Source organism: Citrus sinensis, chromosome 9, assembly GCF_022201045.2.
Source record: "Citrus sinensis cultivar Valencia sweet orange chromosome 9, DVS_A1.0, whole genome shotgun sequence".
Taxonomy (NCBI): domain Eukaryota; kingdom Viridiplantae; phylum Streptophyta; class Magnoliopsida; order Sapindales; family Rutaceae; genus Citrus; species Citrus sinensis.
In genome coordinates, this window is record NC_068564.1 from 17,958,588 (window position 1) to 17,982,248 (window position 23,661).

The following is a 23,661-nucleotide window of genomic DNA, read 5'->3' on the forward strand; positions in this document are numbered from 1 at the left end:
GAGAGTAGTTCTGGTTCTGATTGTATGGTCTAAATGGTGGCTGAGAGGCTTGAGGATTTTGTGGAATTGGTTGCATTGGTGGAGCTGGAGCTGCTGGTCCATTCTGTTGAAATCCTTGAGACCATGAAAAATTGGGGTGGTCTCTCCATCCAGGGTTATATGTGTTGGAGTATGGGTTGTAATTTGATGGCTTTCTCATTACACCTATGGCATTGGCTTGATCTGAGTATGAGTCATGGTCATGTGGCTCTGTTGATTTAGAAGTCGATAATGATGCTATTTGTCGAGAGAGACCTTCAATTATCGCTTTGACTTCTTTAATTTCTGAACTTGATTCGCCAATTTGAACCTCATTCACTCCTTTAATTCTTCTAGTAGTCCTGAGTGATCGACTCCGTTGTTGGGAATTATCTGCTTGTCGCTGGAAGAATTCCCAAATCTCTGATGCACTTTTTGACATTAGCTCTCCTCCACTTGTTGCCATTAGCCATTCTTGCACATTTGGTAGTAATCCCTCCAAAAAGTATTGGCATTGGTGCCATTTCTCGTACCCATGATGTGGACACTTCAAGAGTAGCCCATTGAATCGCTCCCATGTTTCGAAAAATTGCTCGTCCTCTCTCTGGGTAAACTCTGAGATTTCCCTGCGAATAGCATTGGTTTTATGCACTGGGAAATATTTATTCAAAAATTTCGTTACCATTTGTTCCCATGATGAAATGCTATTAGCAGGTAAAGTATTTAACCATGAACGAGCTCTATCTTTTAAAGAAAATGGGAATAGTCTAAGTTTAACATCATCATCTGAAAAATTCTCATATTTGAATGTTTGACAAATGGCATGAAAATCATTCAAATGATTATATGGATCCTCATTTTCTAGGCCATAAAATGTAGGGAGACAATTTAACACACTAGGTTTTAATTCAAAACTCCTAGCAGCTACATTTGGGTATCTTATGCATGACGTGCTCAAATTAGCTAAGGGACTAAAATAGTCCTTAAATGGCCTCTCCTGTGGTGCTTGTAAATCCATTTTATTTTTAACGTGTTTGTGTGTGCGAAGTGTTTTTTCTAATTCAAGGTCTATAGGTTCAAGATTAGGTAATAATGACCTACGACCATGCATGCAAATAAATAAAATAAAAATAAAGATGCAAACAAAACAAAAAATAAAGATGGGAACAAAACAAATAAAAATAAAGAAGAGGGAGAAATTACGATACTAACCTTATTGCGCTATTACAACCTTTCTATAAAAATACACAAAAATAAATACGTGAAAGAAATTAACTAAAAATTAAATTAATAAGATAAACAAAAAAAAATTACAAAGAAAAATAAATGGAAAATTAAATTACAGAATTTTAAAGAAGAGAAAAAGAAAAGAAATACTAACCTTTAAATGTAGATTCACTTTTTTTTTTCTTTTTTTTTTAATTTTAAAAAAAATACAAGAAAAAAAATAAAAGAAATTATTCAAAAAAATTAATTCTATGAATTAAAATTACTTACCTCCCCGGCAACGGCGCCAAAAACTTGTTGTGCAAATTTTAATGTACTCGCAAGCGCACGAATCTATTGTAGTATAGATCTATGGTGACGAGTGTCGATCCCACGAGGAGGTGGATTTTAATTGTGTAGAATTAATTTTGTAAATGGGTTGTTGGATTTATGGTGGAAATGATTTGGTATATGCTAAAACTTAAATTAAAATGGCGAGAATAAATTCTAAAATTGGAATTGCAATGGCGAGAATAAATTGAAGAGAATTCTATTGAAATGACGTACTTGGGTATCTGGATCCGTATCAACATGCATCATGGGCTAAATATTCCTTATTAATACCAATTAAATCATGAGGGGGGAATCCACACCGCATGAACCACGCTCTAATCAATATGGTGCTAAGGGCTTATCGTGCCAAATAATAATAACCTTGTACTAGAGGGCCGGTGTAACCAAGGCGGTACTAGACAAGATTAGTATTATTTGTCGACGAGAAGTCAAAACATCCACAAAAACTAGAGGGGATGAGAAAATAAATTTACCAAATAAAGCCCATGACACATGTTGAGACTTCACCTTCAACCCAAGCTTGAAAGAAAATTAGCCACTCATAATTGAACTAGGGGCAAAATGGGAATTTATTAAAATACGAAGAAAATACAAGATGGAGAAGGAATTACAGAAAATGGATCCCAAAAATGGATTCAGAGATATCAAATTAGGGGGGGGAGGCCCCCTTTTTATAGATACATGGAGTAAATCATGGCCATCGGATTAAAAACAGTTTGGACGCTCAGGATTGCGCCACGTCATCAGTCAACAGTCCACGGTTTGACCACGCGGATGAACAGTAACACGGTTTGACCCGGATGAACAGTAACGCGGTTTGGTTGAAAATAATCCTGTGTGATGCATGCACCGTACGCGAGATTTTTCGTCCACTGATATGCTGCCACGTCACCATCAACAGTACATAAGAATTTTAGTCCAACAGGATCGTGACACCTCATCAGTCAATGCCACATCATCGGTCAATGCCACGTCATCATCCGTCTATGTGAACAGTGTCGTGAACAGTAACGTATACAGTACCGTACACGTGAATAGTACCGTACATGTGAATAGTGCCATTTTTCCTTTTATGCTCCTCCTAAGGTTTTCAACCGTCCTGAGTTCAAAAGTGATGTCCGTTTTGCCGTCTGATCTCTCCTTTATTGTGAAATGACTATAATGCCCCTAAAATACATAAAATACTTAATTAAAATAAAACACATGTAATTAAATCACAAGAAGGTTAAATATATAAAAGTAAGGGTTGTTAGTAAGACTTAAAATGTAAAATGACGGTTTTCTCCTTTATAAATATGCATTTTCTAACACTCAACAACAGGCAGAGGAAGTAAGAAAAGCTTATTAAGCAACTACAGAGTGAAAAGCAAGATAACCCCCACTTGGTAAATGGAGATGAAATCAGAAGAATTGAAAGCCAGATAAACAATATGTTAATGGATAAAGAGATTTACTAGAAGCGGAGGTCAAGAGCAAACCGGCTGAGGGAGGGCGACAAGAACACAAAATGTTTCCACTCGAAAGCTTCTGTCCGAAAGAAAAAGAATAAAATCTGGGGGATTGAAGATTCTCAGGGGAAGTGGACAGATAAGTGAGAGGAGGTAGAAATGGAGTTCTGCAAGTATTCCCAAGAGCCTTTCTCATCTTCCAACCCAAACTAGAGCTAAATTCAAGCTGCCGTACAAGATATGCCTTCTAAGGTAACTCTAGAAATGAATGGTCATTTGGATGAGCCATTCACGCCAGAAGAAATTGCTGAAGCTCTGACTCAGATGTGCCCCACGAAGGCCCCGGGACTAGATGGATTGTCTGCTGCCTTTTTTCTAGAAATACTGGCTGACAGTTCGGAAATGAGTGATTGAAACATGTCTACACATTTTGAATGAGCAAGGTATGCTCGAACCTCTTAACCACACTTACATAGCCTTGATCCCTAAGGTAGATAAGCAAAAAAAAAGTCACAGATTTTAGCTAAAACAACTGCCAATAGGATGTAACCAATCTTTTCCCATGTTATATCCCCAACACAGAGTGCATTCATACCCAATAAGCTCATTACAAATAATGTCATCATTGGTTATGAATGCCTCTACAAGATTAGATACAGTAAAAGGAAAATGAACAGTTTAGTGGCCCTTAAACTAGACATCAGTAAAGCAAATGATAGAATAGAATGTCAGTTCTTAAAACAAATAATAGTGAAGCTTGGTTTCTCAAACAAATGGGTAGATTTGATAATGAGATGTATTTCCTCTGCTTTTTTTTTCTGTGGGGTCCCTAAAGGTCTAATTTAGCCGGAAATAGGTTTAAGACAGGGATGTCCCTTGTCCTCATATCTCTTCATCTTGTGCAGAAAGGCTTTTTTAAATTTGCTGGTGCAGGCAGAAAGGAAGCAACCGATTCAAGGCCTGAGGTTTGCCAGAGATATCACCATATCGCATTTGCTCTTTGCGGATGACAGCCTTGTCTTCGTAAGGGCATCAGTGGCAAAGTGCAAACACTTAAGGGAGTTTTTTTTATTGCTATGTAGAAGCATTTGGACAAATTTTCAATTTCGACAAATCTTCCATGTTTTTTTAATGGAAAGATAGTAGAAGGACAAGCTACAGCAATAAAGGACATGTTTAACCTTAATGTGGTTACTAGGTATGAAAAGTACCTAGGACTACCATCAGTGATAGCTAGGAAGAAGATGGGTTTTTTCATTGAAGTCAAGCTCAAAATTCTAAACAAAATTTCATGCTGGCAGCATAAAAAATTTTCTAGGGAAGGAAAGGAAATTCTCATTAAGGTAGTAGCCCAAGCAGTTCCAACTTACGCAATGAGTGTTTTTAAACTCCTAAAGAGCTTATGTGATGAGATTCAAAGGGCTATAGCAAAGTTTTGTTGGGGATCAAAAGATGACAAGCAAGACATTCATTAGGCAAGGTGGGATAGGCTTAGTTTCGCGAAAAGTAGATGAGGTTTGGGGTTTAGAGATTTCATGAATTTTGACCAAGCATTGATTATTAAGCAAGGATGAAGACTTCTTCAATTTCCAAATTCTCTGGTTTCTAGAGTGTTGCAAGCAAGGTATTAAACAAATTTTGATTTTTTTGAGTGCAAAATTAGGCTCAAATCCATCATATATTTGGAGAAGCATTTTGTGGAGAAGACAAGTGCTCAATAAAAGGATCAGATGGCATATAAGGAATGGAAAAAAATGTTCTAATCTATAAGGATAACTGGCTACCAAGGCCAAACACTTTCAAGCCAATTTTCCCAAGAACTTTGTCAAAGGACACTGCTGTAGCTGACTTGATGAATGCTGAAAACCAATGGGATATAGATAAGCTGAATCAACACTTCATGAATGAAGATATCGAGATGATCCTTAAACGAGGAGAAAAATGGGTATCAACTAGTACTTAAAGGAATATTTACAGAAGCCTCTAGGAGCACAACAAATTCCTCAAATCAATGGAAGGTGTTATGGTCTTTGGAGTTACCGAAAAAGATGAAAATTTTCATGTGGAAGGCAGCAAAAAACCTCTTGCCATCTGCAGAAAATCTCTAGAAACAAAAGATCCTGCAAGACCCTATCTGCCAAAGATGCAAGAGGAATGTAGAAACCATCTGGCATGCTCTAATGGATTGTAAAGCAGCAAGGAAAATTTGGTCTCAAGCCCTTTTACAGCTCCTGAGCTCAATGACCAGACCAAGGATATTTCCAGTAGCTTGCAAGAAATGAGTTCTAAGTTGAGGAAAAGTGATCTCAAACTTATGGTAGCATATTGTTGGGTTATTTGGTATTCAAGGAATAAGCTCATTTTTTAAGGAAAGAAGATAGACCCAAGAATTTTAGTAACAAAGGCAGAAACAATTACAGAAGCCTATCAAAGAGTTAGGAAGATGCATACATCTCATATTGATAACTCCAGGATTGGGAAACAAATAAATTGGACTCCTCCCCCAGAAGCTGTCTTCAAACTAAATGTTGATGCTGCCATAAGTAGTAAAGATCAAATGGCAGGGATGGGGGCTGTGATAAGAGACTCAAGAGGCAAGGTGGTAGTAGCCAGAATTAAGCAGGCTCAACACAGAGGGAATGTAAGTTTAGCAGAGGCTGAAGCTATTCAATAGGGTATGGAGGTGGCAAGAGAAGCAGCCTTATCTTAATTGATTATAGAGTCCGATTGTTTAGAAGTGGTGGAGCTAGTAAACAACACTAAGGGCAGCAGAACAAAAATCTACTGGACAATTTCAAAAATTTAGAGACAAAGGAAAAGTTTTCATAATGTTAAAGTGAAATATGTCCCCATACAATGTAATGCTTGTGCCCATTCTCTGGCCAAATTGGCCTTAGAAAGAAATACCAACAGAGATTTCCAGTGTAATGGAGTTGTGATTAATGGAAATGTTTACTTTCTTATAAATAAATAAAAAAGATAGAGGTTGCATTGATCCTTGGCAGGAACTAACATAAATTTGATCTTCCTTCTCATCAAAATGAAAGAACGAAACAATAATTTTTTTCGACCGATATACTAATGTAGAAAAATTTCAATAGTTTTACAATAATGATATGCATTTAAAAAATTTGTGTTTTAATTGTCATAACAAATTTGATATGTTGTAAAATAGGTAACTAAGTTTGTTGATAATTTTTTTCATGTTGGGTACTCGACTCTCATGATTTCCATTCTTATAAAGTTCACAAAAAAAAATCAAGATTTCCATTCTTGTAAAGTCTAAAAAAAAAAATTTAAAAAAAGCTGTCCAAAAATATAATTCAAACTTTAAAAAAATTAACAAAATTCAATTTTTATTCAATGCCTATAGTAACCAAGAGTAGAGACTAGAAACCCAAATAACAATTAATTTAGAATCTTGCATTCCCAATATATTGAAATAGTGCATTATTTGGAAATAAAAAAAGCTATGATTGTCATGCGAGTTAACTTAATTTGGTTTGTGAAAGTTTAATTAATGTCAAAAGATTAATTAATTTTAAGAGAACCTCAAACTATCAGATGTGCTGGAATTCACAAAAGAATGTGTATATGACTTTCAAAATTCTAAATATTCTAATTATAGTTGAAATTTTCTTAAGTCTTCCATTCTTCTTCAATGTCATTATGTACTTCTTGTCGGTCCTCCCCCCTCCCCCCCCCCCCCCCCCCCCGGGTGGGAACGCAAAAGTTTGATTTTAATTACCTATAAGTTAACTTTTTTGGAAAACAATCTCTTTTTTCCCAAAATCTTACTATATGTATTAGTGGAGATAGATTTTTTATATATATATATTTTGAAGTAGATTTGACCCATTTTAAATTACTATCAAAAAGTAAATTTAATTTTTTAAATTACATAGTAATTTTTTTAAAAATATCAAACTTCTATCTAGAACATTTGAAACTCTCCACCTTAAAGTTAAACGGAGGAGATGTGGACCAACCCAATTAAACAATTGTTAACAGTTAATTTTAAAAAATTAATTACTAATTATAAATATCAATAAATTTGTAAAATAATAAAAAAACAATAATACTAAAGTTCCTACCTGTTAAGATATAAGAATGAGAGGTGCATTGTGGGCTATATTGAGGAATAATACTAATTGGGCCGATAATAGATTAGGCAACGTTTTTGGGCTCATAAATTCAAAATGTTGAGCCGTATCCATCTTTTATGGCAGTTGAAAAGGGATTGCAGTGTCCAAATGTATAAATAATTGACAAATATAAATGTGTCTATAAAGAATATTAGATGGGTGGTGATATTTCCAAGTTTGCGCAAGGATTCATGTAATTTGTATCTTTTTTTTTTCTTTTGAGAGAAAGTACTACTTTCATTCATCCAACTGGTGAATAAATACAAAAAGTTTGTTGGTATATTATCTACCCAAAAAACAAAATCATTTAGCTCTAAGGCTAACTTTGCAAGTGAGTGAGCTAAAATATTGCACCCTCTTGGGGTATGCTGTATCTTCACTTAGTTCAGTCTCTTCATCCATTCTTGGATTTCAAAAACAACCTAGAAGATTTCAATTCTTGTGCTCTTCTTGAAAGAGATTAAATCCACTACTTCCTTAGAGTCAGATTCAATGATTAGTGGGAAGTATCTAACATTCTCAGCTATCTCTAGCCCGAACCTAGTAGCTTCAGCTTCTGCAAAATCAACCTTGCCAATAAACTTTGTGGGCTTCATTGCTGTAGCCGTAACCTTCCCTTCAGAATTCTTGATCACAATTCCCAATCCAGTTCTTTGTTGCTCCTTTTTTACTGCTGCATCTACATTTACTTTGAACCAGCCCTCCGGTGGGTGTTTCCATTGTTTCTGGATAGCAGTATTCTGCTGGGGACTTCCTGACATTTGGGGCATTTGAATTCTTCTGTAGGACTACACCAAAGCTTCTGCTATCGCAACTAATAGCTGGGAATCTTCCATTTTATTTTTGAAAAGGAAAAGATTCCTTGAGTGCCAAATGTTCCAGCACACAGCAACTATAAACTCCATTTCAGATTTTTTTCCTTTTTGCAGTCAAATCCTGTAGCAAACTAAAAACATCTCTGACCTTGTCTAACTCAATCTCCTCAACAAAAGGGGTTAGCCTTAAGATTTTCTTTGAAACTTTGCACTCAAATAGAGTGTGGAAGACAATCTTGCTTGTTCTTTTGCATCTCTGGTACCAAGGGAATTGCACAACTTTCCTCTTCCAGAAATTCTCTGTCGTTGCCAATAGATTGTTTACTGCCCTCTACATGAAAATTTTAACTTTTTCTAGCACTTGAAGATACCAAATAGGATGCCATGATTTGTATTTCTCCCCCGAGTATCTTGGCTTATCTGGAAATCTCAACTTTAGAGCCAATTGGTAGCCACTCTTAACTGAATAATTGCCCTTCTTGTCATAGTGCCACATCCCTTGATCTGGTTTCAGTTGCCTTGGCAGAGGAATTTTCAACATTTGATCAGCATCCTCTTCTAGAAAGTGTTGTCTAATTACATCTTCTTTCCACTCCTGGTCCTCCATTATCAACTCCGCAACAGTTGTGTCTAGGCTTAATGATAGAGGGGATATCAGCTAAAAAGTTATAGGTCTTGGAAGCCACTGACTTTGATATACTAGAACCTGCTCACCATCTCAAATTCTCCAACGCAACCTTTTGTCTATCACTTTTCTGCCCTATAAAATACTCCTCCATATGAATGAAGGATGTGAACCCAGCTGAGCCTGCATCAAACTTAAGTTTTTAAATATCTGGCCTTTAAGACTCTTGCTACCAGGCACTTAGATGATCCTCAAACTCTGCTTTACTACTAAGGCCTGATTAAAACTCGACAAATCTCGAAATCCCAGCCCACCCCTACTTTTTGCTTGGCACATTTTTTTTCCTATTTTGACCAATGAATTGACTTATGGTTCTGGTTGTTTCCCTACCAAAAGCCAGCAATGGCCTTCTTCATATCTTTACAAAGTCCTATAGAGAGCTTAAACACACTCATAGCATATGCAGGCACCGCTTAAGCAATTGCTTTTATCAACACTTTCTTCCCACCACCAGAGGACAACTTTGCCTGCCAGCTTGAAATTTTACCAAGAACTTTGAGCTTGATATCCTCCTAACCAAGAGAGATTGGCTGTTCGTGCCAAGGTGAGGAAATTTGCGGAATGAAGTTATCAAGGAGTGTCACGACTCCAAGTGGGCTGGTCACCCAGGAATTGAGCGCACCACCGCACTAGTCCAAGGCTCGTATTTTTTGCCGCACATGAGGGACGACATCGAGGCATATGTGTGAACTTGTTTTGTGTGCCAACAAGACAATGTGGATCACCAACTCCCAGCGAGATTATTGGAGCCACTACCACTCGGAACAAGGCCATGGGAAAGTGTCTCCATGGACTTCATCCTGTCACTGCCCAAATCTGAAAGGTGCGGCAGTATCATGGTCGTTGTTGACCGTTACAACAAGTACGCCACTTTCATTGCCGCACCAGCCGATTGTAAAGTTGACGAGGCAGCTTGTCTCTTCGTCAAACACATTGTGAAGCTTTGAGGAGTTCCGAAGAGCATTGTGAACGACCGAGACCCTCGGTTCACTAAACGTTTTTGGACGGATCTCTTCAAGATGTTGGGGACCGATCTCAAGTTCTCGACAAGTTTCCACCCACAAACGGATGGGCAGACCGAGCACATCAATTGCCTCCATGAGATGTACTTGAGGCACTATGTGAGTGCTTATCAGCGGGATTGGGTGAAGCTCCTCGACATCGCCCAATTTTCTTATAACTTGCTGCGAAGTGAGACTACGGGTAAGAGTCCATTCGAAATCGTCATGAGATTCCAGCCCATGACCCCCAACACCATAGCCTCAACTTACGGACGAAAAAGCCTCGCGGCACACAAGCTCACCCACGAATGGCATAAAGAAGCAAACATTACGCGAGCCTACCTCGACAAAGCCGCGAGGAAAATGAAAAAGTGGGCGGATACAAGGAGGCGGCATGTTGAGTACAAGGAAGGTGATCAAGTCATGATCAAACTCCTACCCCATTAATTCAAGACTTTGCGGAAAGTTCACAAGGGGTTAGTGGGCGCTACGAGGGACCTTTCCGAGTTGTACGACGTGTGGGCAACGTTTTATATCAATTCCAACTTCCGTCAAGACTCAAGATCCATCCGGTCTTCCATGTGAGCCTTCTCAAACCATATCACGGAGATACATAAGACCCAAGTCGCAGAGAATCGAGGCGTGCACCAACCGCTGTTGTCACCGCGTTCAACAAAGATATGGACTACATCATTGCGGATCGCGTGATTCGGAGGATAGGCGTGCCACCATACAACGAGTACTTGGTGAAGTGGAAAAACCTCCTCGAGAGTAAAGCCACTTGGGAACGTGAAAATGATTTGTGGTAATTCACTGAGCACATCCAGAATTCCAAGCACGAAAGCGCGACGAGGATGTTGCGGACCGCCCAAGTTACTAGCCCACTTGCCCACAATTTCGGGATAGAGAGCCCAAGTGTAACACCCTAGGAGAATCCCACATCGGCAAAGCACGGGAGAGATGCTGGGTTTATAAGGGGTGATCCACACCTTAATTGACAAGAAGCGTTTTGAGGTGTATGGGCGCCCCAAGAACAAATCCGTGCGGGCCTTGTTAAGGCCCAAAGCGGACAATATCTTGCCAGGTCTGGGTTGGGTCATGACATTGTGGTATCAGAGCGGCTCCGCGTGTCCTCTTGAGCGATGGTGGGGCAAACCTCAGCGAGGACGCTGAGTCCCCAAGGGGGGGTGTATGTAACACCCTAGGCGAATCCTACATCGGCAAAGCACGGGAGAGATGTTGGGTTTATAAGGGGTGATCCACACCTTAATTGACAAGACGCGTTTTTGGGTGTATGGGCGCCCCAAGAACAAATCCGTGCGGGCCTTGTTAAGGCCCAAAGCGGACAATATCTTGCCAGGTTTGGGTTGGGTCATGACACTACGACAAGGCCAAGAGTGCTAGGTTGGCCCGATTCCGAAAAATTCTAGGCAATTCTAGCACATTTGAGCTTGTACATATCTAGAATACTCAACACATTTCCAGCACATGTAAATATCTAGAATTCTAGGCAAGTGGTAGAATTCTCTAGAGCTTTAGAGCTTGGCTAGCCTCCCCTATAAATAAGGCATGACATATTTGAGAAACAAGCTTAGAGCAAGCAACTCAAACACTCTTGTAATGTCTCTTGTAAGTAATACAACTCTCTTCATTCAGCTCTATTGTTCTCTTCTCTCTAGCTCTTTGAAAACCTTTAGGCTTAGCTAGTTGAGAAGCTCAAGACTTACTTAGCAATATTTGGCAAAAATTGTCTAAGTGCCGCACGGGTTCGTTGTGCAAAACACTCATCCCGTGACATTCTGCTTACTTTAGGAGATTTGTAAAGGTTTCTACACAAAGTATAAAAATATATAGGGACAAGGGGCATCCTTGCCTTAAGCCTATTTGCGGTTGGATCAGCCCTTTAGCTAACCCATTTATCAACCCAAAAAATGATGAGGTAGATATGCATCGCATTATCAGTTCAACAAAATTAAGAGAGAAATCCAATTTTTCTAAGGTACATTTCAAAAAGTCTCATTCCACCATGTCATATGCTTTACTTATGTCTAATTTTAGAGCCACTAACCCATGCTTTTTCCTTTTTCCGAGCCTTATTTTATGAAGACATTCATAATCAATAATTATGTTATCAGTTATAAGTCTATTTGAAACAAAGACACTTTGAGCTGGTGAGATTACATCATTCAAAATCAACTTCAACCTATTTGCAATAGTTTTTTCAATAATCCTATAGATTACGTTACAAAGGCTTATGGGTCTAAAATCCCCCACTTTCTTAAGTTTTTCAACCTTTGCAATCGGAGCTAAGTGAATATGATTCAAGGGAGTGAGGTTACCTTGGCTTACTGACTTCCAATGCTTTTAGAAAAAAGCGGGTGGAAGACCATGCAATTTGTTTCTTGAAATAACCTAAACGCTCATGTTTTATTGAAAAATTATCACTAAAATGCAAAATTAACTAATAAAGATTGTTGATTGGAAAAAAAAGAAAAAGAAAAAGAGGGAGAGAGGTTGGATATGCACATAATTGTGAAGGGCAAAATAAAAGATGGGAAAAAAAATGATAATATTCAGTATTCACATTGCTGAAATGAAAGTTGGCAGTTTTGGAGGCAAAAAAATGATTTGCTTGACAATCATGGGTAAGAATTAACACAAAGTAGCTAAAAGATCAAGTTAGAGACTGACGGAAGGTGAAATCTTGCAGCCTCTACAGTTTACAATATCGAAGCATGCGACTGCAACAAGAAGTAAAACAAATGAAAAGAACACTTGAGTTATCATATCTGATTTTGAATAGCAACAATGCTAAGCAAAATCTATAATGAACAAACATTTGAACTAAACTGCTACACCTTCACTGTAGAAAATTCTAATATTCTTGTGCTATAAAGCAATGGATGCTCTCGTCTTTGCCAAAGTGTTAACCTAATTGCTAAGCTTTCACCACCATCGTCACTGGCTTATTCAACCATATCATTTCTAACAATGTCATCAGTAAAATTCTCAACATTCTTATCTTTTGCATTCTCTTCGGCCTTAGGCAGCTGGAAAGCTGGCTCCTGAGCTGAAATCTCCAAGTCAACATTGCTTGTTTCAGTACCTAATCCCACTCCTGGAGATTCCTCCATTTCCGTGTCCTTCTCCACGGTCTTATCATCTTCAAAATCACTTACACCAGAGCTACTCTCATTATCTGGGGTTTGAGGAGAATCCCCTCCAGTTTCATCAAGCTTTGTGTCGACTTCCACCATGTCTACATCTGCTCCAGGAAGCCGCTGTTGTAGTGGAATAGCATCACTGATTACTTGACCTGTCTTCAATCTCTCCCTGTAATCTTCCATCTCTATTCTATATCTTTCTTTATCTTTAAGAGCTTTCTCCTGATAAACCTGAATCTCAGGCACATCCATGTCTAAGGCAATAGTATTTAGACAAAAAATATTAAAGAGTAGCAGAAGTAAACAATGAGTTGAAAATTATAGAGCCTTACAGCCTTTTCAGATTCTTTTAGCTTGTTCCACAGTTCACCAATCATTCTACTGATCTCTCTGTCTTTCCCTGGGTGTAACGGTTTCAGTCTTGCATGCTGCTCTGCAAAGAAAAAATTATAGCCACTTCTGTTAGGTTTTGGATGAGCGGGATCCCTCCTTTTGATCTCAGATTTCTTCCTGCGGCGACGGCGTTGTACCCCAGAGACAGCATGTGCAGTGGCATTATTATTGTTGATAACATTGTAAGATGATGGCACTTGGTGTATGGGGTACTGAGGAGCCTGATAGAGGACACCTTTTAGCGTCTCCGATCCTATTGTTACAGTAACAAGATAGCCACTTTCGAATTTCCCATCAATGACCCCTATTACTGGAGATCCTCCTGATGAAGCTGGTCTTGCTGCAATAACAAGAACGAAGGGTTATAATAAATAAATTGCAAGTATATTCAGAGTAGCGTTTGGATAAATCGGGCATGAGAACATAGGAACAACACAATAAAAATAATGAGAATGGTTACGAAAAGAAGTTAATTATGAGTTCATCATCCCTCATGAAAATATCTTTTATGACTAGAAAATGTTTCACATATAGTAGTGTTAAAAAAAAAATTGACAGTTACAACAATCCCCAAGGGATCCAACAACTAATGAAAAGTGTTGACAATTTTAAGATAAAAAGTATTCAAAATAAGGCAGCAGTTCTGAGCAAGACAAAGAACAAGGGCTGAGAATGAAAGAACCTTCAGGCAACACAGCAGCATTAATTCTTGGTTGCTGAACAGCTGATTGAATGTCTGGTGATGGCTGTGCTGTCCCTGGAGCTGCCACGGCATTTGTGGATGGGCCCTGCCAAGAATCTGCGAAAGGTCATTTAGTCGTAATCATATTCATGAGGAAAACACATAGAATCAAGACAAAAGGAGTGTTTCAACAACAAATCAGCTGAGACATGACACGAACCCTGGGATCTGAAAAAGTAAATTTGTTCATAGTCTCGAAGCAATGATTGATAATATTTGCGCAGCACAAAAGATGCATTTGTAGCAGTGGACGGAAAGTTGAATATAGCAGTGACTTCTTTCCATCTTCGCTCCTTAATTATCTGAGAATTGGGTTGTGAAAGTATAAGTACAGCAGGATTAAACATTGCACTCTTGATCAGCATTGAAAAAAATTAACTGAAACATTTTGATTACGTAATTCTTAAACCATAAATTCTGCATATTTTAACAGCACTTAGCTAGTTAAATCACTGGCATAAATGCATACAACTCTAACTGACAGATCTGGAAACAAGATATGACCTTGTTTCGTTGTCGAGTGAGCAGAAAGATGATTAAATAAAATATCTTGACTTCAGAGCAGAATAAACAATGTAGCGATGGACTGAAATAAATGTATGAATGGACTTTAAACAAATAAATGGCAAACACACACAGACCAACACACACACACACAACAAAAGGAAGAGGAAGATGGCAACAGAATGTTTTCTGTTGCAACCAAAAGGCCTCTCTAACTAGGCTGAGTTGTTAAAAGTATATGTGACACATAAAGACAGCTAATACTGACACCAAACTGGGTAAAAGCCATGTACAAAACATGTTAAGGGCATAGAAATATTAGACCGTGCTACAACTCACGTAGCTGGATAAGGCGCCCAATCACAATAATAAAGAATAAAATCAGACAACTAATTGCAAATACTTACCTTCTCAATACCACCACGAGCGGTTACCTCCACAAAAAGCCGATGCAAGTCTAACTCCTTTCCTCCAATAATCGGGATCCTAAAACCAAGGTTCAAATATACATCAGATTGCCAATGGTGAGAATATTTTAAAAAAGGTAGAAAATCAGATAAGTTACTGTAAGGCTATGCATTAATGAAAAAAAGAAAAAATGCATACAAGTATCTCACAACTTTTGCCAAGTGGCAACTACTTATACAAAAATACAAGTCAGACTTGTCTAAAAACACTACAGCAAAATCATTTCACTCTAGTTATTATAAGTAAATATGGAGAGCAAAATATTATTTGTCGTAGGTCAAGAAAATATACAAGTTTTTAGCCTAAAGCTATGATCTATTAATTTGACTAAAGCCAATATACAGTAGTCGATGCTTTATATCTGTCAAGAGTTTTACGGGACAATTAATTGTTAGGCAAAGCTACAACCTTGTAGAGATCAGCAAGTTTATAAACTATTATTTTCTTAATCTTTGGTGAGTCTTATAATCTGCACGTCAAGATTTTCACTCCAACAGAAGAAGAAATCTCTTTCCACTGATATTGAATATAATTCAATGAGGAATTCCATTTAAATCATGCAGAAGAGGCATGCTGTCTTAGTGTCCGTCACTTCGATATATTCCAGTCATTTTCTAAGAATAAGAATAAAGCTTCTGTGTAGATGACTCATATTTACCCCCTGAAACATGCTCAATAACAGATACTCTTCCCCCCCCCCCCCCCTCCCCCTCTCCTTTTAACATCCAGATCACTAGATTCACACCTGACAAAAATAGAGTTATGGACTTAAGATAGATATCAAAAGGGCAGTCTACTAACAATTGCAATATAGAATAGACCAATGATGGTATCTGTTGAATGGGACACTGAAGTTTGACTTTTTAACAGTTCTACATTGGATAGTTAATATCAATTTGAACAACCTGGAACCATATTTGATTTTTTGATGGCATTCATCCATATTCGAGTTATTGAACTTTTATAATGAACTTAAGCAGATGCCAACAAAATATATTAAGTACCAAAATAGTGGAATACTAAATCCATTACAAAAACAGCGGTAAGAACATTGAGCAATCTACACCTTGTCTGCATAACTGACGTTGGAAATAGAAATCTCCTTGCAATTTATTAAAGCTTTTCATAACTCAACGAGCCAACAATGATGAACTTCATTTTTCTCATATTTAATAATGTCCCGCAAACACGCATTCTATAAAGGAAAAAATTACCCAAACAGAATGAAGATATAACAACACAAATTTTGCTCGATTTGGTGCCACTATGTTGGTAGCGTGTAAGGCAATACAGCACTAGAAGGAAACAGAGAGCTCCATTTTACTAAAAGAAGCACTTCATACAACATAGATACATGAAGCAAATAAATTAACTATCTCATAGTCAGCGCAGTAGCCCAACAACTAATGCATCAAAATTAACATCACAACAGTAATCGTAAAATTAACATCATATCAGCAATCCTAAAATCTTTTCTTTTCTTCATTCAAAGATGACAAATCGACCAAAGCTTTCAACAAGATGAGCTTAATAATGAAACATTCCATTTAATGTCTAATCTGGCTGAAATGAGCCAAGATTAAATCCCTGATTTTATCAAACGAACCCACTTTGGCCTAAAAAAAGTAACAGAAAAGTAAAAAAGACCAACTTAGGAGGAAAAGTGAGGAAACAAAGCACAGATAAGGAAATGATGATAACAGAACAGTAGCATTGATAACGCAATTTATATAGATTCATTGTAGTCCCCTTTTATAAAGAACTACTCATGTCAGAAAAAGAAACATTTTAGAATCTAGGATAGTAAAGAGAAATCAAAATGAGTGGCGAACAAAAATTCATACTTCAGTACACGAGTCTTACAAGGAATGTTATCTAAAAAGTAACAAACTGATATAGAATGGATGAAATGACAAGAAGCTTACATGAACTTGGTTGACAGTGCAGCATGAAGCTTCTCCAAGGTCGCCATGAAGAGCTTGGGACTAGCCACAATATCTTCATATTTTGCGAGGGGTGGTGGGTATGATTGATGACCAGAAGCTGGTTCTTTCTTTGGAACAGGGCTTTGTTTGGCACAAGAAGTTGATGCCATGGCCTGTATAACCACCAAGCAAGCACACTCTACTATTCAACTTTCCTCTCACTGCACAACAAGACAAAAATTGAAAATCTTGAAAATCACGAAACAAACAGAACTTGCAGGTGAAATGAACTGCATGCAGGATTCAAAACAAGAGAAAGAGACAAACCCAGAAAGGAAAATAAAAAGAAAACGAAAAGAGCATATATTGAGAAAATCAAAATCATTAACAGCATCAAGATTAAAGAATCAACAACCTCAGTAGATGTAATAACTCCCCAATAACAAAGGAGAAATGATTCAGAACCCAAGAAAGGAAGTAAAAGGCACGGCATAGGCATAGGCATAGCTGTTATTAAAGCTGTCACGGCCATGACATCCATCACAGACACAGAGTAGTACCAAGGATTAAAACAGAAGAAACCCATCAAAGCTCCCATCAGAAAAAGGGCTATAAAGAGACAAATCCTTCTAGGCTCTGGCAATAAAGAAAAGAACCCAGATACACTATTAAAACAGAATTGCTTGCAGGCCTACATAGTGATAGATAGGCAAAAGCTACATATGATGACTTTAAAGCCTCTCACTTACTCTGACATTCCAAAAGATACGCTTTTGTATCTATTGGGGTTGCTATAAAGTATAAACAAAACCAAACAAAAGAAAATGTGTGCTAATTGAATAAATAAAAAATATTCAATTTTTTATCCATCCAATATTCATTTTCATTCATTAACAAAGTTCCAACAACAACTCTTTTTCTATTCATTTTCTGACACTGTTTCAGAGGGAAAAAGGATTTTAAAGATTTTGAAGAAGGTACCAATGTGGGGTAGTAAAGGAACCGTCCATCAATCAACTAATAAAATTATTATTATTATTATTTTTTTGAAGAAACTAATAAAAATTATTGAGAGAGAAACTTTCAATAGAAACCAAAACATACCTTTGCTTAAAAGACCCATTAACATAGAGTTTTCAAATCAAATAATGAAAAGAAGCCGTCTGTTGTTTGTCCTTCCTCTTTCATGGAGGCCAAGATAGAAAATTATATTTAAAAAATTATGAATAAAAAAATAACAATTATCCACAGTAGATATAATAAAATAATATATACAAGTAGTATTCATTATATCTTTTTACTTATAAAGTTTGTTTTGTTGGTGATATTATTATTATAAGTATTGGTATTATTCCTTTTAAAAAAAATGTATTGGTATTATTATGATATAGAAACCCAGATAAAGAAGAACCAACAGACAAAATAACCCTAAAATAAGCAAATATAATTAAAAAAAAAAAAACTTACCAACAGTGAGGAGGATTGAGCATGGAAAATGAAATGACATTAAACATGAATTTGAAGCTTATGGCTAAACACTGTTATTAAAAAAATATATGGTGTATTGTTTTTGTTATTTTTGGAAGGTGATGACATATCACATAACCCTAGGATTACATACCCAAATGCAAAAAGACAATTAAACCCTCAATAAACTTTGCTTCAGTTCGAAATTCAAGGAGGGTAGTTTGGGTTTTTCACAATATGTGAATGGTTGGCAGTCAAAATTTATGAGTTGCCTAAGAGAAAATATTCAATATTTTACAGATATTATATGTGTAATTATGGAAGTGGGGTGAAAAAAATAAAAATAATAATAATAGCAAAAGCTTAACGTGTCCGATTGACTTCCCCGTTTGAAACGGCAAAATCTAAAAATCAAAAATCAAAAGCAAAAGCGGGAGAGATAAGAAGAAAAAATTGAAGAGATATGAGTGCCGTAACAGCAGCTCCAGAAATTAATAAAGGGCATTTAAAAACACTATAAAGAACAAGTCCCAACCAATCACCCTAAAAACTCTTAACCTCTTTATTTATAGTATATTTAATACCCATTCTTATTTCCATCACCAAACCAGCACTATTTTTTCTATATTTGCTATAAAAATATAATTGTGCTTATGGTATATAATATGTTTATGGATCAATTATGAAATTACATATTTATAAGGGGTAACGTTATTTTAGTTATAAAGTATGATATCATTACAATAAAATATCTCTGCAGTCATATTGTTGGGACCAACTAATTTTATTATCATAAGAGGTTATAAACAGAGGTGTAGTTACAAAAATTATTATTTTAACTTAATTATTCTTAATACAAGCGATATAGAGATAAAACATGTGTCATATTGATAATTAATTAAGGGAGCATGTCAAATAGGGATGGCAAAAATCTCCACGGGAACAGATACCCTCGGGGATTTTTCCCATTCGGAGAGGGTACGGAGATAATTTTATATCCAATTTTTTATTCGGGGAGGGGACGTGAAAAATTTTTTACCCAATTTTTTATTCGGGGAGGGGACGGGGATGAGGTGGAATCCCCATCCCCTACCCATTTCCCCATTTTTATTTTTAATTTTATTTTTATTTTTAAAATTACTAATAAATAAATAACAAATTATAAATATTGTTAAAAATAATAAATATCAAAATATTTATATTATTAAATGCTAATAGGTATCCTACATTAGCTCGAATTGCTAGAGATATTTTGACAATTCCAATTACAACAGTTGCTTCTGAATCAGCTTTTAGCACCGGTCCGGTGGTAGAGTTGTGAGCCCACACCGTAACAAACTTCATCCAAGCACATTGGAGGCCTTAATGTACTGTCAAAGTTGGTTACGAGCTTACAATAACAGTATGAGTTTATTTTACATTGTGATTATATTATACAGTTATTAATATTTGTACTTATAAGTTGCTTTACTTATATTATTTTCATTGTTTTATAATTATTTTAATAATTTATATTTTGAATGTGACTTTGTAATGGATCAATATTAATGTAAGATATATTTTGAACTTTATTTTTATCTGAATTTTTTATTTTAATATGATTAATTTAAAATAAAAAATAAAAATAATGTATTAGACTATTAGTTATTCGGGGACCGGGGATCCCCTGTTATTATTCGGGGAGGGGATGGAGATTCTCTCAAGTAATTCTGACGGGGACGGGGACATATGCAAAATATCGGGGATGGGTATGAGGAGATTGGTCCCCTCCCCTCCCCTCTCCATTGTCATCCCTAATGTCAAATCTAATGTATAAATATTGACGAAAGATATAAACATACTTTCAAAAACCTAGTACATATATCTATCATCTATGTAATATTGGTTATATCCAAAGTCATATTACTGAAATCATAAAGAATAAATTATTATCTCAAATAATTTTTAAAAAATATTTATTTTATCTTAAATTTTTAATGTAATATAACACGTTTTTTTTTAATACACAATAATTAATACTATGCAGAGAGTAGTTCTTTAAGATGGAATCTGAAAAAGTTATAACTTATATAAAATGGAGTTTTTCTTATTTATTATGGGTCTAAATTAGGATAGAAGTTTTTTTATGGCTACATAGTATTTATACTTATATAGAGTATTAGTATAGAGAGATTTTACTTGTGATTAATATTAATTATGAATAAAGCAACAACATTGATGTTGTTTCTTGCCATCATCTAAAAAATAATATTTTTACATTTATCTTGGAGTTTATTAACCTTGTTCTCGTTCTTTTTTTTTATAGAGTGATGGTACATTCACCCAAAGCTCAAAGGAGCCCCCATTTGGGCTGATAAAGTTTAAAAAAAATTGGAAAAAAACTTAAAAATATCTTTTTATTTTAACTAGTCGGAGTTTAGTTTAGGCTCTCTCGAACATCATTTTCCTTTTGAAAACTCTAATTACATCTATCTTTGGGTTATTTTTTCTGCTGCTTTTGGGTTGTTCCATGGCCTTAGATAGTGACATAGAAGGATATGCACGTGATGAAATTGTACGGCAGCGGCTCTAATGGTGGGACATTGATGTTCCAAAGTGGCAGCTCATCGTAGAGATTATCTAATGAATCGATTTGTACGGGTATTTTTTTTAAATGTTTTTGTTTAAGTATTTTTTTTTGAATTACATGAGATTAATACTCAGATTACAACTCATATTATATGAGATTTACAGCTGATATTTACAATCAGACAATTATTAAACCTAATTTATATTAATTCTTATATAATATTGCCCAAATTTTACCCTTTCTAATATTTGAAAGGTGTCTACTCCACTCACATTTCGAAAGGAAAAAGACTGCCTTCACTTAATGATTAAGAAAAGAAATAAACTCCTACATGCGTCGCGGGGGCTCGAACTACTGATAGTGCTGTGTTATATTACCTAGCACAATGATTTTTTTTTCTCCCTATTGAAATGTGCACTTCACCTACATTAGTGAAGGTCCTCTTGTACGTCCTTAGACTTTGAAGTGTGAAGCCGTTTACTCTTATTTTACTTTTTAAGAAAATTTACAGTGATTGGTGTTTTGTTATTAGGTGTTGTCCTAATCAAGACTTGAGTCTTGCATTAAGCATCGTATTGCTCGTTTTTTTTCACCCTTTTAATGCACTTAACTAATTTGCTTTCAGTGGTTTATTAGAGTGCTTTTTAAATTATTTTATTTAATTGGCCACCTGATCATATCTTTAGAGTTAGCAGGTGGTAAAACAAGTAGTTTGAGTTTTACCCACTCGTACCTTCGGAAAAAAAATCACTAATTTGAAAAGTAAGGGGGTTGTGTTGTGCTAACCCGGTCCAAAAGAATCGTGTCATGTGAGGCCGGCACAATCGAAAATTAACAGGCCCAATACCACATGGAAGTGCGGCAAATTCCTACCCCATTCGTGTTACGTTGTGGATGGGCCTCGTGCTGTGTGGCGCATCATCACAAATGGCAGTGGGACAAGAGGAACAGTACAAAAGTGTATGGTACATTACAGCAACTCCTTAAATTGTCACAAAAAATTAAAAAAATGGTGGTATGTGAAACAACTGAGTTGTCGTGGGTGACAACTCATAAATTTACCGTAAGTTATATTTTGCTAAAACTGTTGCCATTCGATTTGGAGTGAGGTTGCTCGTGAGTCAAGTTTGAGGTTAGCCCATTGATTGTTGAGGATGATCCTATGTTGTGTGGTTGCTTTAACGGAAATGTGGCTCTCAAAAAGAGATCTTCCATGTGGTTTAGGAAATCTTCTAGCTTATGACACCGAGCCATCTTTTTCGGGTTCAACTTATTTCTCGTAATTTAAATTTCTTACCTCTGTATTAATTAGCTAAGTTAGCTTTGCCTGTTAATGGTATAATTATTTTGTAATTTATGGTGCGTTTGATAATATTTTTTACTCTTATTTTAGAGAAAGAGAATGATATTTTTAATGTGATTTTTTTTAAATGAAAATTTGTTTTGTAGTTTGTTTTCAAAACACTATATGAAAAATGAAAACAGTACAAACGTGTTTGATTGTTTGTCTGAAATGAAAAAGATGATAAAAGTGCATTTAGCGATTTGTTTGAAAATATAGTATTTTTTGTAAAATAATTTTTTTCAATTTATTTATACATTTTATCTTTTATTATAATAATTTTAATCAAAATGAAATCAAATTCCATACGACAATAATAATTTTCAAAAACCTCCTCATAATTTATTAAGTTTAAAAATTAAAATAAAATGAAAAATATAATAATAAATGTAGAATTAATTAAAGTATAGCAAACTAAAAATTCATACAATTATATTTATTATAGATATTTAAAAAATTCATTTGTGTTAATTATATTTACAACCTAAAATATAAAGAACAAAAGAGTACAAGGTGAGAATGAATCGTAGAAATGAAATTGAAGGGATAAGGTAAAGAAGCAATTGAATAAAGACTTATTAAACAACAATTGAATAAAGAATTATTAATGAATAAAGCGATGGGCCAGGCTCCAACTTTTTTCCCTTGCTTATTTTGTTTTGTTCTCCAATTTTGAGTACAAATTCAAGAATGCTTTTCTTCACAAAACTTAAAAGAACAAAAATATCTTGTTCTACAAATTTTTTAGTAACGGTTAGAAAATGGCCTTACCAAATATGTTTTTGTGTTTTTCATTCTTGGAAAATAGAAAATATCCAATAAAAAATGTTACCAAACGCACGCTTAGTTGTTCAATAATAGAATTAGGACCCAAAATTCTGTTGTTAAGCTCACGGTTAAGCAATATTTGATTTAGGTTGCTCTATTTCAATATAAGCATGTGAATTCCTAATTATTAAAATAAGATCACCAGAATAGTTTGATGTGGAATGTATGTGATGTGGCTTTTCTCTCAAAGCATGGATAAAAATGAAAAAGCGATGTTATTTGCACACAAAATTGCACAAAACCATTAAAAGACAAAAAATGTTTTGGTAAAACCTACATGATATAGGATAATTAATATTTTGATTACAACTTATGACTTTTTTTTTTTTATATTTTCTATTTTAATTTGAGTCAAGTTTAATGTTTAAGAAAATAATTAATGACAGGCGATTTTTTGCAAACCTTTGGTTTTCTTCTTCTAACCTCATCCACGCAAACCCTTAAGTTTTCTTCTTCTAACCTCATCCACTGTCAAGGTCTCAAATTTATTGCCCCCCTTTTTTTTTTCTTTTGTGCACATGAGAACTTTTTTCGATCTAATATATAAGCCAAGAAATGTTAACAATCAAACTCAAAAGAACAACAGC

The 23,661-nt window shown here is 35.7% G+C and overlaps 1 protein-coding gene and 1 non-coding gene across 4 annotated transcripts; one reads left to right on the plus strand and one right to left on the minus strand.

Moving 5' to 3' along the window:
* Positions 1-548: 548 nt before the first annotated feature.
* Positions 549-652, plus strand: LOC127900157 (small nucleolar RNA R71). Its single transcript, XR_008052175.1, has one exon. It is a non-coding gene; the product is annotated as a small nucleolar RNA R71 (small nucleolar RNA).
* An 11,584-nt stretch (positions 653-12,236) lies between these two features.
* On the minus strand, positions 12,237-18,495 carry LOC102613632 (high mobility group B protein 15). Of its 3 annotated transcripts, none has more exons than XM_006492985.4 (7): positions 18,336-18,495; positions 16,869-17,089; positions 14,883-14,961; positions 14,132-14,273; positions 13,912-14,028; positions 13,169-13,569; positions 12,237-13,067 (listed from the first exon to the last, which is right to left on the minus strand). In XM_006492985.4, the coding sequence occupies exons 2-7, from the start codon at positions 17,036-17,038 to the stop codon at positions 12,639-12,641; spliced, it is 1,338 nt and encodes a 445-aa protein (XP_006493048.2). In that variant the 5' UTR covers positions 17,039-17,089; positions 18,336-18,495; the 3' UTR covers positions 12,237-12,638. The 3 variants fall into 3 exon arrangements, with proteins under 3 accessions (XP_006493048.2, XP_006493049.2, XP_006493050.2); XM_006492986.4 differs by lacking the exon at positions 18,336-18,495 and adding an exon at positions 17,973-18,131; XM_006492987.4 differs by lacking the exon at positions 18,336-18,495 and adding an exon at positions 17,284-17,610.
* Positions 18,496-23,661: the final 5,166 nt, after the last annotated feature.

What these genes read in the sequence shown, in the direction of transcription:
- LOC102613632 (XM_006492985.4), bottom strand. Translation starts at nt 17,038, where the DNA reads ATGGCATCAACTTCTTGTGCCAAACAAAGCCCTGTTCCAAAGAAAGAA. An exon ending in CTCGTGGTGGTATTGAGAAG is followed by an intron (nt 14,274 to 14,882) that starts GTAAGTATTTGC and finishes CCCAATTCTCAG; the next exon opens with ATAATTAAGGAGCGAAGATG. An exon ending in TAAAAGAATCTGAAAAGGCT is followed by an intron (nt 13,068 to 13,168) that starts GTAAGGCTCTAT and finishes CCTGAGATTCAG; the next exon opens with GTTTATCAGGAGAAAGCTCT.